We start from the raw sequence: 14,111 nt of genomic DNA, 5'->3' as shown, positions 1-14,111 counted from the left end.
CTCTTCGCTTTGTCAGAACCGCCCCCGCTAAGCTGTTTCTGTCGGCCTGTTTCTTTCTGGCCCGCAGAGCGATGGGACGCTGTTGGCCACGGGCTCCTACGATGGCTTCGCAAGAATCTGGACGGAAGACGGTGAGTGCTGCCACCCTCGGCTTGGGGTCGGAGAAGAGCGGCTTTGGTGTGGAAGCGCCGCGTGAACGGGCCGTGGCCTTGAAGTCAGCGTGTTTGTTGTTTGTTTACTTACACCACAGGTAACCTGGCCAGCACCTTAGGCCAACACAAAGGCCCCATCTTTGCCTTGAAATGGAACAAAAAGGGGAATTACATTTTGAGCGCTGGTGTGGACAAAGTGAGTGTTCGCTAAAATACGTCTTTGATCGGTAGACGCTTACTGGTGTTGAATCTCTAGATAACATCGTGGTTTCTTTGAATTCTGAGGCTTTCTGCTTCCTCTTAAGAAATGTGTGGTGCTTGATGTGTGTGTGTGTGTGTGTGTGTGTGTGTTTAAAATATGTTTTTATTGATTTCAGAGGGGAAAGGAGGAGAGAGAGACAGAAACATCAATGATGAGAAAGAATCATTGATCCACTGCCTCCTGCACTCCCCCTACTGGGGATCCATCCCGCAATCTAAATCGAACCGTGGCCAAAACCGGTTTGGCTCAGTGGATAGAGCGTCAGCCTGCGGACTGAAAGGTCCCAGGTTCGATTCCGGTCAAGGGCATGTACCTGGGTTGCGGGCACATCTCCAGTGGGAGATGTGCAGGAGGCAGCTGATCGATGTTTCTCTCTCATCGATGTTTCTAACTCTCTATCCCTCTCCCTTCCTCTCTGTAAAAAATCAATAAAATATATTTAAAAAAAAAAAATAAATAAAAAATAAATCGAACCGTGACCTCCTGGTTCATAGGTCAATGCTCAACCACTGAGCCACGCCAGTCAGACGCCCGTCACGTCTTAATATGTCACACCCTCCACAGACCTTTGTGCAAAGCTCCCCTGCTCACTTGAGGTGCACAGCTCAGCGACAGCCTCAAAGCCAAAAGTACTGACCATCTGGCCTTGGCAAAAATAGCTTTGCTGAACTCCACACTCCAGTGTGACCCTCTAGGCCAGTGATGGCGAACCTTTTGAGCTCGGCGTGTCAGCATTTTGAAAAAACCTAACTTAACTCTGGTGCCGTGTCACATATAGAATATTTTTGATCTTTGCAACCATAGTAAAACAAAGACTTATATTTTTGATATTTATTTTATATATTTAAATGCCATTTAACAAAGAAAAATCAACCAAAAAAATGAGTTCGAGCGTCACCTCTGACACGTGTGTCATAGGTTCGCCATCACTGCTCTAGGTCATTGAATTGTGTGTTCTTTATCTCTCTCTTTTAAGCCAGTAAACCCTTTGTTCCAACTTTGCAGCCTCTTTTCTTTTTATCTTTTCTTTAAAAAAAAAAAAAAAAACCACCAAAAACATATTTTTATTGATATCAGAGAAGAAGGGAGAAGGAGAGAGAGAAAGAGAGAAACATCGATGATGAGAGAGAATCATGGATCGGCTGCCTCCTGCACGCAGATAATAATACCCGGGAGGAAGTGTAATTTATGGGGATTCTGGCGCTGGCCTTCAGTGGAAGCTTAACCTCACGGAGCTAAAGTGTATTTCAGATTCTTTTTTTTTTTTTTTTAATTAATATATTTGAATTGATTTCAGAGAGGAAGGGAGAGGGAGAGAGAGATAGAAACATCAATGATGAGAGAGAAACACGGATCGGCTGCCTCCTGCACGCCCCCCACTGGAGAACGAACCCGCAACCATGCAACCCGGGCATGTGCCCTTGGCCAGGAATAGAACCGCAGCCTCCTGGTTCATAGGTCAGCGCTCAACCACTGAGCCACGTTGGCGAAGCTAAAGCTAGTTCAGATTCTTAACAGCTCTTGTGTAATTAATGTTTTCTTTTATCTGGGGTATATTTAACATAGACATCAACAGAATGACTTGATTACTGAGGTAGTGTGTGAAATTGCATCAGAATTGTGAGTTTCTATATTCTTGGCAGCACCTGATTTTGGGGAGTCAGAAAAGTGTTAGACCCAGCAAAAAAATGAACAAAAGATGTTCACTTGGCTAGAGCTGACCCAAAACATCGAGAAGCAGGTTTCAAAGGCACTCCCTGCTCTGAGTATCTCCTCTGAAAATGTCTGCAACCGACGCAACTTGCACCAGTTCTTCTTCAACCTAGAGCTCTATTGTCAGCGACAGGGAGGTGCACACGTTCTGGTTGAGTGAGTTGATGAAAACGAAATCCCAGTGGTTTCCCTGAGCTGCCTCCGGGGCTTCCCTATCTTCCCAACATCAAGTAGATTCATAAGAATTCCTGTGTGGCCCTGACCGGTGTGGCTCAGCGGAGAGAGCGTCGGCCTGCGGACTGAAGGGTCCCGGGTTCGATCCCGGTCAAGGGTTTCTACCTGGGTTGCGGGCACGTCCCCAGTGGGGGGTGTGCAGGAGGCAGCTGATCGATGTTTCTCTCTCATCGATGCTTCTAACTCTCTAGCCTTTCCCTTCCTCTCTGTAAAAAATTCAATAAAATCTATTTTTAAAAAAAGAAGAATTCGCCCTAACCGGTTTGGCTCAGTGGATAGAGCGTCAGCCTGTGGACTGAAGGGTCCCGGGTTCGATTCCGGTCAAGGGCATGTACCTTGGTTGCGGGCACATCCCCAGTAGGGGGTGTGCAAGAGGCAGCTGATGGATGTTTCTCTCTCATCGATGTTTCTAACTCTCTATCCCTCTCCCTTCCTCTCTGTAAAAAATCAACAAAATATATTTTAAAAAAAGAAGAAGAATTCCTGTTTGTTTTCCAGGGAAACTGTCTCTCTCCCTTATTTATAGATCACTGCATGGGTGCCTCGTGCCAGTGCAACTCAGTTGCTCTGCTCTTTATCCCCAATTCAGGGAGTGACCGACGCACAGGGCAGTTTTCAGAAATGCCCGTTTCTTCTTCAGCTCCTCATTTGGAAAAGTGCCAGAAAGATACTTAGATAAGCTTTATTATGAGTTTCTTCAACTTGTAATGGGAGCAGGGAAACCCCCACCGATCTCGGCACTTTTCCAATTATCAGTTACAGCTGCTGGGTCTTGTGGAGTCGCCACCACCCCACCTGGCTCTCGAGATTGTTACATATAAAACACTGGATTCCAGAGACCTAGGCAAAAAGACTGCCGAGGATCTCATGAACAGCTAGCTATATACTGATCACATGTTGAAACAATATTTTGGCCATACTGGAGTAAAATAAAATGTGTAGTTAAGACGTAGTTTCATGGCCACAGCAGCCTCGGTTCATATCCGAGTCACAGCACCAAAAAACGAAAAGAAAAGGTTGTTTTAACAGTTTCTCTTTTTCTTTTTGGTATTGAGTGCTTACTAGGAAACAAAGTTCCCCGCGTGGCTTGCGTCCTGTGTTTATTGGGCAGCACTGGAGCGGAGGGAGGAGGGGCCGCTGCCCTGTCTTGTATGATAACTTTTCCGAGAGGAAAGTTGGCGAGGAGAACACTCACTAGCATTTCCTTTTTGTTTGCGGAGCACAGACAACAATAATTTGGGATGCCCACACGGGAGAAGCCAAGCAGCAGTTTCCGTTTCACTCTGGTGAGTCTTTTGGGTTGGTTTTGTAATCCTATATAATAAAAGGGCTAATATGCAAATCGACCAAACGGCAGAACGACCAGACGCTATGACGCGCACTGACCGCCAGGGGGCAGATGCTCGATGCAGGAGCTGCCCCTGGTGGTCAGTGTGCTCCCATAGTGGGCGCGCCGCTCAGCCAGAAGCCCTGAGTCGGGCTCACGGCTGGAGAGCAGGTCTAAGCCATCAGTCGGACATCCCCCCCATGAAACGTCCTGTGAGATATTCCTCACTACTCCAAGGAGTGTGTCCATGGAATCCAGCTGCGATCGCAGTGCTCTCAGGCGTCCACGGTACAGATTCCCCAGCATCAAAGCGTTAAAAGCACCCCAGGGGACCAATCCCAGGACCAGTGTGGCCTTCTTTCTCCTGCCAGCCCAGGCGGGCCGTGTTGGGGATCCCTGAGATCGTGCCCACATGGGGGAGTCCCACCTCAGGTTTGTCGCAGCGGAAGGACATATAGAGCACAGTCGGCCGAGAGGGGAAAGGTCACAGGGCGAAATCCAGCATTGGCAGTGGTCTTCTCTCCCGGAGTCGCCAAGGACAGGCCGACTCCCCCAGAGACGAGTGTGAGGGGCCACGTAGAGCTCAGTGGAGAGCTCCTGTCCAGGATCTTCATGGAGGCTGGTACTGCAGGCAGCCTCTCGGTCCCGGGTTCCAGACGCCTGGAAGGAACTGGCGTAAACTACTAGTTTGCAGTTCAAGTACAGAAGCTGCTCTTATCAGTTAGGGAATGGTGGGAGCCTTCGAAAATCCAGATCCCCAGATGTGGGCCAAGAGAGCAGGGTCCCCCTGAGGTGGGGCGTCTTTCCCACAGGGGTGTGCAGCCGCTGCTGCGGCCCTAACCACGTCCCTCTGTGTGTTGTGGCCACAGCAGGCCACGTGGGGCAGCCTGGGCTCTAGAGACTCCAGTTTTCCACCCCCTGTCCCGCCCGCAGCCCCCGCCCTCGATGTGGACTGGCAGAACAACACGACCTTCGCCTCCTGTAGCACCGACATGTGCATTCACGTCTGCAGACTCAGCTGTGACCGCCCCGTCAAAACCTTCCAGGGACACACGGTAAGTGGGAGGCCTGACGATGGGGCTCAAGTTCATGGGCATGTGCCAGGAGGGGGAGCCTCGGATTAAAAGATGCTGTGACAGCCCTAGCCGGTTTTGCTCAGTGGATAAAGCTTCGGACTGAAGGGTCCCAGGTTCGATTCTGGTCAGGGCACATGCCCAGGTTGCGGGCTCCATCCCCAGTAGGGGGCATGTAGGAGGCAGCCGATCCATGATTCTCATTATTGATGTTTCTATTTCTCCCTTCCTCTCTGAAATCAATAAAAATCTATTTTAAAAAAAAAAAAAGATGCTTGTGACGGCCTACTTGTCCCTTGGATTTTTAAATGATAGGAGTATTTCTTGCAGCATGATTTCTGATGCCCTATTAAAATGCTACTGACATTCCTTTAAGCAGATTTGTCACCTGCTTTTTGAATTTTTTTATTAACACATTTAATTTTTTTATTATTTCTTATTCTTTTGTTAATCCTCACCCGAGGACACTTTTCCATTGATTTTTTTAGAGAGAGTGGAAAGGAGAGGGATAGACAGAGAGAGAGAAACGTCTCTGTAAGAGAGACACATCGACCGGTTGCCTCCTGCACTGCACCCCGACCAGAGCCAGGGATTGAGCCTACAACCGAGGTGTGTACTCTTAATCGGAATCAAACCTGGGACCCTTCAGTCCATGGGCCGACACTACCCACTGAGCTTAACCGGCCAGGGCTTTTTTTCCTCCTCCTACTCAAATCTGTGATGCCATTATGGTTCTCATCTAATTGTCCCTGGGGGTGGGGTGATTAATAACAGAGAAAAGAAAGGTACTGTGACTGCAGACCAGGTCTTTTGCAGCCCTTTGCTGCTTGGGCTATTGTAATATCTCAGTTGGTTGGGTTGACCCAGGTATGGGCAGGCAGTGGAGAAAACATAGACCCTGAGGTGAGGTGTTGGGTTTTGGAGGAAGGACTTGGAGTAGCTATTAAATATGTGACGACATAAAGGAAAGGATCCCCGTCATGAATGAATAGATGGGGAATGTTAGCAGAGAAAGGAAAACTATATTTAAAATCAAAACAAAACGGTCAAATGGAAATCTGACAGCTGAGAAGTTTGATGTCTGAAATGAAAATCTTAATGGGTGGGTTTAACAGCCGGTTGAGATTGCAGACATAGGGCTAATGAACCTGAAGAGAGATCATAGAAATAGCCAGTATCCTGAATTTGGTGGAAAATGCCGGTTTTTAGAGAGTGGACGGGAGGGAGGGAGTGGGGGAGAGAGAGAAACATTGATGGGAGAGAGACCCATCTATTGGTTACCTCCTGCGTGCACCCTGACTGGGACCAGGGACAAACCTGCCACCCACCACCCTTCGGTGCATAAGGCCAAAACTCTAGCCACTGAGCAACACCGGCCAGGATGAAAATGATTTTAATGTCAGTTTCAAAACAACGGTGGTCGGTGGTCATACTGGTTTTCTGTGCTGTGCTTATTAAATGTAAATGCACTGGCTCCCGAGGTGTGATGTTTTTCTTAGAGAAACGTGGATGCGGGTGACTGGTTTTGCATGGTGTGCGGCTGTGCATTTACCTACAGGAGAAAGGCAGAGTAAGCAGCAGGAAAATCTGAGTCCTGTGGTGGAAACTATGAATAGTCTGAAGAGATGACGGGGCGCTGCTGCCCCCTGCTGGACGGTTGTGGTACCTACTCACAGGCCTTCATTTCTTTGTAAAATCCTTTGCTCTCTTTCAGAATGAGGTCAATGCCATCAAGTGGGATCCTGCTGGAATGTTGCTGGCGTCCTGCTCCGACGACATGACATTAAAGGTAACGTGGAAGGAAGGGCTGCTCGATCCCGGGCAGCCCCGTACTCGGTGCAGGTCTTACCCTCACGGCTGCTCTGGGTGATGATTTTGTATGGAACACTCTGCCCGCTGCCGTAAGTTTGCCCCATGGCTACTCGGTGCCGCTGGCGCCCCCGGGATTTTGCCCACCCCTCTACCTGGGCAGCGACCCGCGGGTGGGCTAGCTGCCCCAGGGCCCCAAACCTGAGGAGCGCTCACAGCGTGACGGTGTGGAGCCATTCCTGGCTGGAGAAAGAACTCCTGCCTGCTCACACGCTTGCCATCGTGCCCTCTAGATCTGGAGCATGAAACAGGACACGTGTGTCCATGACCTGCAAGCTCACAGCAAAGAGATCTACACCATAAAGTGGAGTCCCACCGGGCCCGCCACCAGCAACCCGAACGCCAACATCATGCTCGCAAGGTAAGAGGGGACGGGCCACAGCCCAGGCCCACGCGGCTCCCAGAGCCACCTTGCTCACTGTGGCTGGAACAGTTATTGTATCAAAGGGAACAGAAACATTAGTCTGTAAAAGAGATGGCCAGGAAGGTGGCCAGGAAATGTCACTTGTATCAAAGGGAATAGAAATTGTGCGAAGGGGTGCTGTGAATGAGTTCGCGCCCTTCCAAACTGTACACGAGTAGCTGCCCGGAGAGGGTAGGGCCCGTGAGACAACGCTATGAAGTGACGCCCGAGTAAGGGTGTGGATCCTTGTGCCCGCTGGGCTGGTGGGAGGGCAGTTCTGTGTCCAGGCGTCTGGCACGTGGCTTTGTGAAGGTTTCATCAGGACGGAGAAAGCAAGCAGAGCTGAGCTCGGCGTGCCTGAGGCCCTGCGTTACTTAGTCTAGCCCAGGGCTGCAGGTGGCACGGGTTCTGAGCGGCAGCAAAGGGCTGCCCCGCCCTAGCAGGGCTGACAGAGCCATTTCTATAGTGAACCCCCAGGGAAGCAGCATGGTCCCCAGAATTGGGGAGAGGGGTACGTGGCCGTGGTGGGCAGCCCAGACCCACACCACTTGAGGTTGCGGTGCACAGAACTGCCTCAGCCCAGTGCTCACGGGACGCCATTTGGCCCCGTGTTTAGTAAAAACGTCTAGAAAAACAAGCTGGAGAGATTCTGAGGCTGGAGATGCCGGGATCCTTCAGGGTCTGGGATCCACGGTGCACACAGCAGATTGCAGGAACCAATGAATGTGAAATCACCCTGTTTCCCCAGTAACAGCATCCAAAAGAGCAAAAGCAAAAGACAGGAATCTATCTACACTAATAAAAGACAAAAATGCTAATTGACTGTTCCTTCACCACGCACATCAGCCAATCAGAAGAGTATGCAAATTAACCCAACAATGATGGCCGTTAAATTTCCATACTGCAGGCAGATCCCACTGCGCCGCCCTGCGCGGGCGGCAGTGCAATCCCCAGCCACGGTCCACCCCAGCATGCGATCCGGGCCTGCCGTGGGCGGGGCGGGGCGGGGCAGGGCAGGCGGCAGCGAGATCCCCAGCCGCTGCCCGTCCCAGCGCAGGATCTGGGCCTGCCATTTGTGGCCCAGGGCAGGCGGCAGCACGATCCCCAACCACCGCCCGCCCCAGCGCGGGATCTGGGCCTGCCGTGTGCGACCGGGGGAGACAGGGCAGGCACTGCAGGATCAGGCATGCCATCTGCCACCAGGGGAGCATGGTGGTTATCTCCCGAGGGGTCCCAGACTGTGAGAGGGCACAAGTTGGGCTGAGAGACACACACACACCCCCACCCCCGCCAGTGCACAAATTTATTTTTGTGCACCGGGCTTCTAGCCTTCCATATAATAGAGGAATATGCAAATTAGCCAGGACACCATAACATCACGACCAGACAGCAGGGACCTGAGGCTGCATGGCACCTGGCTGGGGTGAGGGACCTCAGGCCACGCCCCTCACTTAGTGGGGCTTGATGGGGGATCTCAGGCCACACCCCCTGCCCCGGCTCTGGGTCAGGAGACCTCAGGTCGCACCCCCCGCCGCGGCTCTGGGCTGGTAAACCTCAGGTCACACCCCGCCCGGCAGGGCTTGACGGGGACCTCAGGCTGTGCCCCCCCCTCCTCAGTGCCTGGTGGAGGACCTCAGGCTGCACCCCCCACCCAGCGGGGCTTGACGGGGGACCTGAGGCTGCACCCCCACACCCAGCACCGGTCCGGGGGACCTGAGCTGCACCCCCTGCCCAGAGGGGCTTGTTGGGGGTGGGGCCAGCCAGGTCTGAGTCTCCTGTGTTTTCAAAGCGCGTGCGGGCAGTGGGCGGGGACTTGACTCTAGGTCCCATGGCGTGCTCCAGACTCTGACAGGAGGGAGATTTGCATATACATTTTAGTAATTTTCTTTCATCTCTGACACTTCTATTATAGAGAAAAGGAATTAACACATTGTATGCGGGAAACGTATTTATACATTTTACGTATTTATACTTTCTACCAGTGTAGTAGAGCGCGGAACACGTATTAATTCGTTTTTTATAGACTAGCGGTAGAATGCGGGTAACATATAAATATGTAAAGTTATCGTAATTTTACTGAACGTTGCCATTTGTGCAAAAAATTAGCACAAATGGCCCGCGCCACCTGTTAGCGTGCGATAAAAACTACCCGCAAACAATGTGTTAAAATATTTCCTCTAACTAATTCCCTTTGAATGTGCACGAATTTTGTGCACCGGGCCACTAGTTGTTTTATAACAATCGCTTTGCTGTTAATGCATCAGAGTCACATTTCGCCATGACGAAGCATCCCTGTTATTGTCTCTGGAAACGTAAAAGCGACACAAGGAAAACATGATGCATGTACGCCTTGGGGAGGTGGGAGAAAGTCCCGAGTGCCTGTGGTGACGTTTCCTCCCTTCCTCCTAGCGCTTCGTTCGACTCCACGGTCCGGCTGTGGGACGTGGAGCGCGGCGTGTGCATCCACACACTCACCAAACACCAGGAGCCTGTCTACAGTGTCGCGTTCAGCCCCGACGGCAAGTACCTGGCCAGCGGCTCCTTCGACAAGTGCGTGCACATCTGGAACACTCAGGTAATCCCGCGGACCTTTCTCAGAGGCATGCCCAATGTCAAGTTTCGGTGTCTCAGGCTCGAGACATCCTCTGGGGAGTTTGTGCTGGGGAGTGAGTCACCTGCCTCATCCTTTTCTGGAAGATGGGAAAACCGTAACCCAGTCCCCTTGTCGCCAGAGATGCTGCTCCCAGGGTACTAAGGTTGGGGGAACAGGTGTCATTTCATTTGAGCTTCCCAGGGGGTCAGCCAAGGGGCGGGGCCAGCCCTGACCTCGGGGCCACATCGTGTAGCAAACCAGAGGGTGCAAAGGAATATCTGTTTGCTTTGTGGTGCCATTTTGATTTTCCTAATGAAAATAGTGTATGTTTCCAGAGGAAAGGGTATGTCATATTGGGTTGTGCTGTTGGCAGAACTCAAAGGAGACAGCATTTGAGTAAATGCGGCAGCATGGGCATCCCTGGGTAAGAGGTTCTGAATATAAGAGTGGAGGTGGGTGGCGCTCAGCGGACTGAAGGGTCCCGAGTTCGATTCCCGGTCAGAGCACATGCCTGGGTTGTGGGCTGGATCCCCAGTAGGGGGCATGCAGGAGGCAGCTGATCCATGATTCTCTCTCATCATGGATGTTTCTCTCTCTCCCTCTCTTCCTCTCTGAAATCAATAAAAATTAAAAATAAATTTTAAAAAAGAGTGGACGTGGGTGAGAGGTAGAGTAGGGACTGTTATGTTGCGCAGTCAGCTCTCGGTTCTCCTGCCGATGGAGGAGAAATGGTCAGAGCCGTTGCAAAAGGCCAACGGTCCAGTTTGTGTGACCTCGGGTGGATTGCATGGCCTCCCTTCACCTCTTGTAATCCAGCCTGCCTTGGGGTTCCCTGTGGCTGGTTTGACATTGCAGTACATTTGCATTGAGCCCATGCCCCCTTGTGGCAAGGGCTGGGAGTACATGAGGCAAGTGAACTAGCTGCCATGGGCAGGGTGTCCACTGAGACCGCAGGCTTCCCAGTGTCTGCCTCACCCAAGCTCCATGCTCTTGGAGAGGGAGAGGTGAGGGGGGACCCTCCGCGGAGCCAGGCTGCTGCTAAGCCTCGCAGCCCAGACAGGCCACGCAGAAAACACACGTTCCAGGAATACAGTGCCTCTTCATAGAAACAGTGCTGGGTGGATTTGTAAAGTGACATCGTAGAAAAATGACATGAGGGCCCAGTCAGCATGGCTCAGTGGTTGAGTATCAACCTATGAGCCAGGAGGTCACTGTTGGATTCACGATCAGGGCACATGCCTGGGTTGCGGGCTTGATCCCCAGTAGGGTGTGTGCAGGAGGCAGCTGATCAATGTTTCTCTCTCATCATGGATGTTTCTATCCCTCTTCTTCTCCCTTCCTCTCTGAAATCAATAAAAGTATATATATATATATATATATATATATATATATATATTTTTTTTTTTTTTTTTAAATATATTTTTATTGATTTCAGAGAGGAAGGCAGAGGGATATTGAGATAGAAACATCAGCCGAAACCGGTTTGGCTCAGTGGATAGAGCGTCGGCCTGCGGATTGAAAGGTCCCAGGTTCGATTCCGGTCAAGGGCATGTACCTGGGTTGCGGGCACATCCCCAGTAGGAGATGTGCAGGAGGTGGCTGATCGATGTTTCTCTCCCATCGATGTTTCTAACTATCTCTCTCCCTTCCTCTCTGTAAAAAATCAATAAAATATATTTAAAAAAAAAAAAAGAGAGAGATAGAAACATCAATGATGAGAGAGAATCATGGATCGGCTGCCTCCTGCATGCCCCCCAACTGGGGACCGAGCCCACAACCCGGGCATGTGCCCTTGACCGGAATTGAACCTGGGACCCTTCAGTCTGCAGGCCGACGCTCTATCCACTGAGCCACACCAGCTAGGGCAATAAAAGTATATTTAAAAAAAGAAAAACTTCATTAGGTACCGCCCAGGGTCGAAACCTTATCACATTATGTCACTCCTTTTGCCTAGATCTCAAACCTCTTTGATCCTCAGTGATAGGATGCCCGCTAAATACAACCACGTGGATGCGCTGTGGCCTTGCTCCCGCCCCGTCCCGCCCCCTTAGCTCCTGACGGCTGCTTTGATTTGCAGAGTGGGAGCCTGGTCCACAGCTACCGAGGCACCGGCGGCATCTTCGAGGTCTGCTGGAACGCCCGAGGGGACAAAGTGGGCGCCAGCGCATCCGACGGCTCCGTAAGCAGCACCCCCGGTGTGCTGGGGGTGGGGGGGGGGGGTGGAAAGGGGACACGCCCGACAGCCGATACCCAGGGCCCAGGCTGAGCACCTGGCTCCTGGCTCCAACCCTGGATGGTGCCCCAGCCTGGACCCTCTGCTGACAAAAGGGTCTCTGGGTCCTGGGCCCTATGGTGATCCCCTGAGGCAGGGGGCGGCGGGAGGGTTGCCGAGGGTTGGGGTAGCCCACTCGTGTTCCCCAAGGCCATGAGCTCGGGCTTGACTGGTCGTCGGCCCTGCCACTCGGTGTCTGGGCCGTACCATGGCCACTGCCTCTGTATTAGTTCCCAGGATGGTCAAAGGCTCAGTCATTAGGCTGTTGTTACAGTTTCTCTGAATGTTCAGAACGGTGTGCCAATAGAACTCTATTTATAAAACAGTTGGGCGGGCCTGATTTGATCCGTGGGCTATACAATATAATTTGTCCACCCGGCTCTGTTCCCTTCCATACAAGTAACATTTCCTGGCCATGTTACTTGCCTTAACTTCCACAAAGTAACTTTTCCGTTCCCTTTTTTACAGGAACTGTTCCAGCCACAGTCACAGGCTCTCTGTCTCCCCACAGGTGTGCGTGTTAGACCTGCGGAAGTGACCGCATTGTCCCGGGAAAGAGAAGAGAAGTCATGGACCAGCAGTGGTGGGCACGGGGGCCTCGGCACCCCTGAGACTCGATCCTGCAGCTGCGAGACTGCGCGGGCGTGGCACGTGGGCATGACCTTGGAGCCAGCCCCTCCCGGCCACACCCGGAGCCTGTATTCCGTAGTCCTCACCGAAACCTTTCACACATTTGTATCGGAGGGCAGCCTGACGCCACCGGCCGGATGGTGCGTGCACACGGCTCTGATGCTGGCCACGGCGGGGGGAAGCTGTGCCAAACAGGAAGAGAAAGAAAGCTGCGGTGATCACCCGAAAGCTCCCCACCCCCCACCCCCGCGGGCTGCGTGGTTCCCTCAGGATGGGGACACCGCGGTTGGCTTGCAGAGGAGATTCCGAGACCAGCCTTTGCTGCGGGAACGCGCGCCTCGGTGACCCTGACTCCTCTGTGCCCCACAACCTTCGTTGTCCCGGCGGCTTTGCTGGGCCTTCTGTCCACCATGGGGCTGGTTTCGCCTTCTTCCCGTCCCTGTCCTTGCCCGCCCGCCCCCCCCCCCCCCACCACCACCTTTGTCCTCCCTTCCGTGTCTGGATTTGCTGTAGATGTGGCCTTGGGGACATGTGGCAAAATCTTTGTCTACCGCTTTATCGCTCCTCCCCTCCCTTCTCCTCCCCTCCCCTCCCCTCCATCCCTTTGTCATAGTTGTTTCCTATGCATCGTAGGTCTCGAGGGCACTCTCCACGCAAAATAAGTGCTTTATGTAGGAAGGCAGGGCAGGGGGGCTTTTTACAGGAGAAAAAAAAGACTTATAAGAGAGAGAGAGCCCGGAGTATTTTTGGAAAAAAGAAAAGATATTTTTATGTTAAAACGATTTTAAAATCCTACAATGGCCATCAGACAGAAAGCTTTGTGCGGTTCCCTATTTTAAACTATTCCGGGGAGCGGTTCCGTGGCCTCGGGCCACGTGGCAAGTGGGAGGGCACCTGTGGGGGACAGATCCGAGGACGCCGCGGGGTTCCCTCGGCGGAGGGACACCCCGCTCTTTCCGGGGGGCAGCCCGGGGTCCCTGGAGTCTGCCTGTGTGGCCGCAGGAGGGGAATGAAGGCGGGTGCGCTGTGACCTCAGGAGCGAGTGCCCAACCAGATGGTATTGAAGCCATTGACACAGAAGGCGCTGCTCCGAGTCGCCTGTAGGTGGCACCACCTGGTTCCCGGGACGGCCATTGGCCCAGGAGGCTGGGGGGGGGGGGGGGGCGCGGCTAGCACGGCTGACCCCAAGGCGCTGGGTCTCCCTGGTCCGAGGTGAACAGGAGGGAGGCCCCGCAGGTGAACCACAGGTGGAACGTCACCGTCACCTCTGTCTCCATCCCTTCTTTCTCCGCCAAATGCGCGTTTCCTTTTCTAATCATGAGTCTTTTAAAAGTTTTTAAATAATTAAACCTGGCTTTGTGTTCCCACGGGAGTTTCCTGTCCTTGCTGAGGTAGCCCTTGCACCGGCAGCCCCGCCGCCGAGCTGGTTTTGCAGGGGGCAGTGCGAGGGGGGCCATGGGCGCAGCGGGGACCGGACGGGGCGGGCGGCCGTGCGCGGAGCTCCGCCTCCCGTGTCCCGGCCGCCAGACAGGATCCATCCGCGGAGCCGGAAATCCACCCTCAGGGCAAGTGCGAGCGTCCAA

General features: G+C 52.7%; 1 protein-coding gene across 3 annotated transcripts in view; it reads left to right on the top strand.

Annotated features, from left to right (window-relative positions):
* The window catches only part of TBL1X (transducin beta like 1 X-linked), a 68,924-nt gene extending 55,029 nt beyond the window's left edge, over positions 1 to 13,895 (top strand). For 2 of the 3 annotated variants that reach the window (XM_059679050.1, XM_059679049.1), the window contains exons 9-17: positions 68 to 131; positions 251 to 348; positions 3,587 to 3,647; positions 4,622 to 4,743; positions 6,476 to 6,550; positions 6,864 to 6,991; positions 9,443 to 9,608; positions 11,704 to 11,805; positions 12,410 to 13,895. In XM_059679050.1, coding sequence (XP_059535033.1) covers positions 68 to 131; positions 251 to 348; positions 3,587 to 3,647; positions 4,622 to 4,743; positions 6,476 to 6,550; positions 6,864 to 6,991; positions 9,443 to 9,608; positions 11,704 to 11,805; positions 12,410 to 12,436 — 843 coding nt within the window. In that variant the 3' untranslated portion in view covers positions 12,437 to 13,895. Of the gene's footprint in view, positions 1 to 67; positions 132 to 250; positions 349 to 3,586; positions 3,648 to 4,621; positions 4,744 to 6,475; positions 6,551 to 6,863; positions 6,992 to 9,442; positions 9,609 to 11,580; positions 11,623 to 11,703; positions 11,806 to 12,409 lie in introns of those variants that run through there. The other variant, XM_059679051.1, reaches the window with a different exon arrangement.
* Positions 13,896 to 14,111: the final 216 nt, after the last annotated feature.

The sequence above is a fragment of the Myotis daubentonii genome, chromosome X (assembly GCF_963259705.1).
Source record: "Myotis daubentonii chromosome X, mMyoDau2.1, whole genome shotgun sequence".
NCBI classification, from domain to species: Eukaryota; Metazoa; Chordata; class Mammalia; order Chiroptera; family Vespertilionidae; genus Myotis; species Myotis daubentonii.
This window is presented reverse-complemented; position numbering and strand designations above follow the sequence as displayed.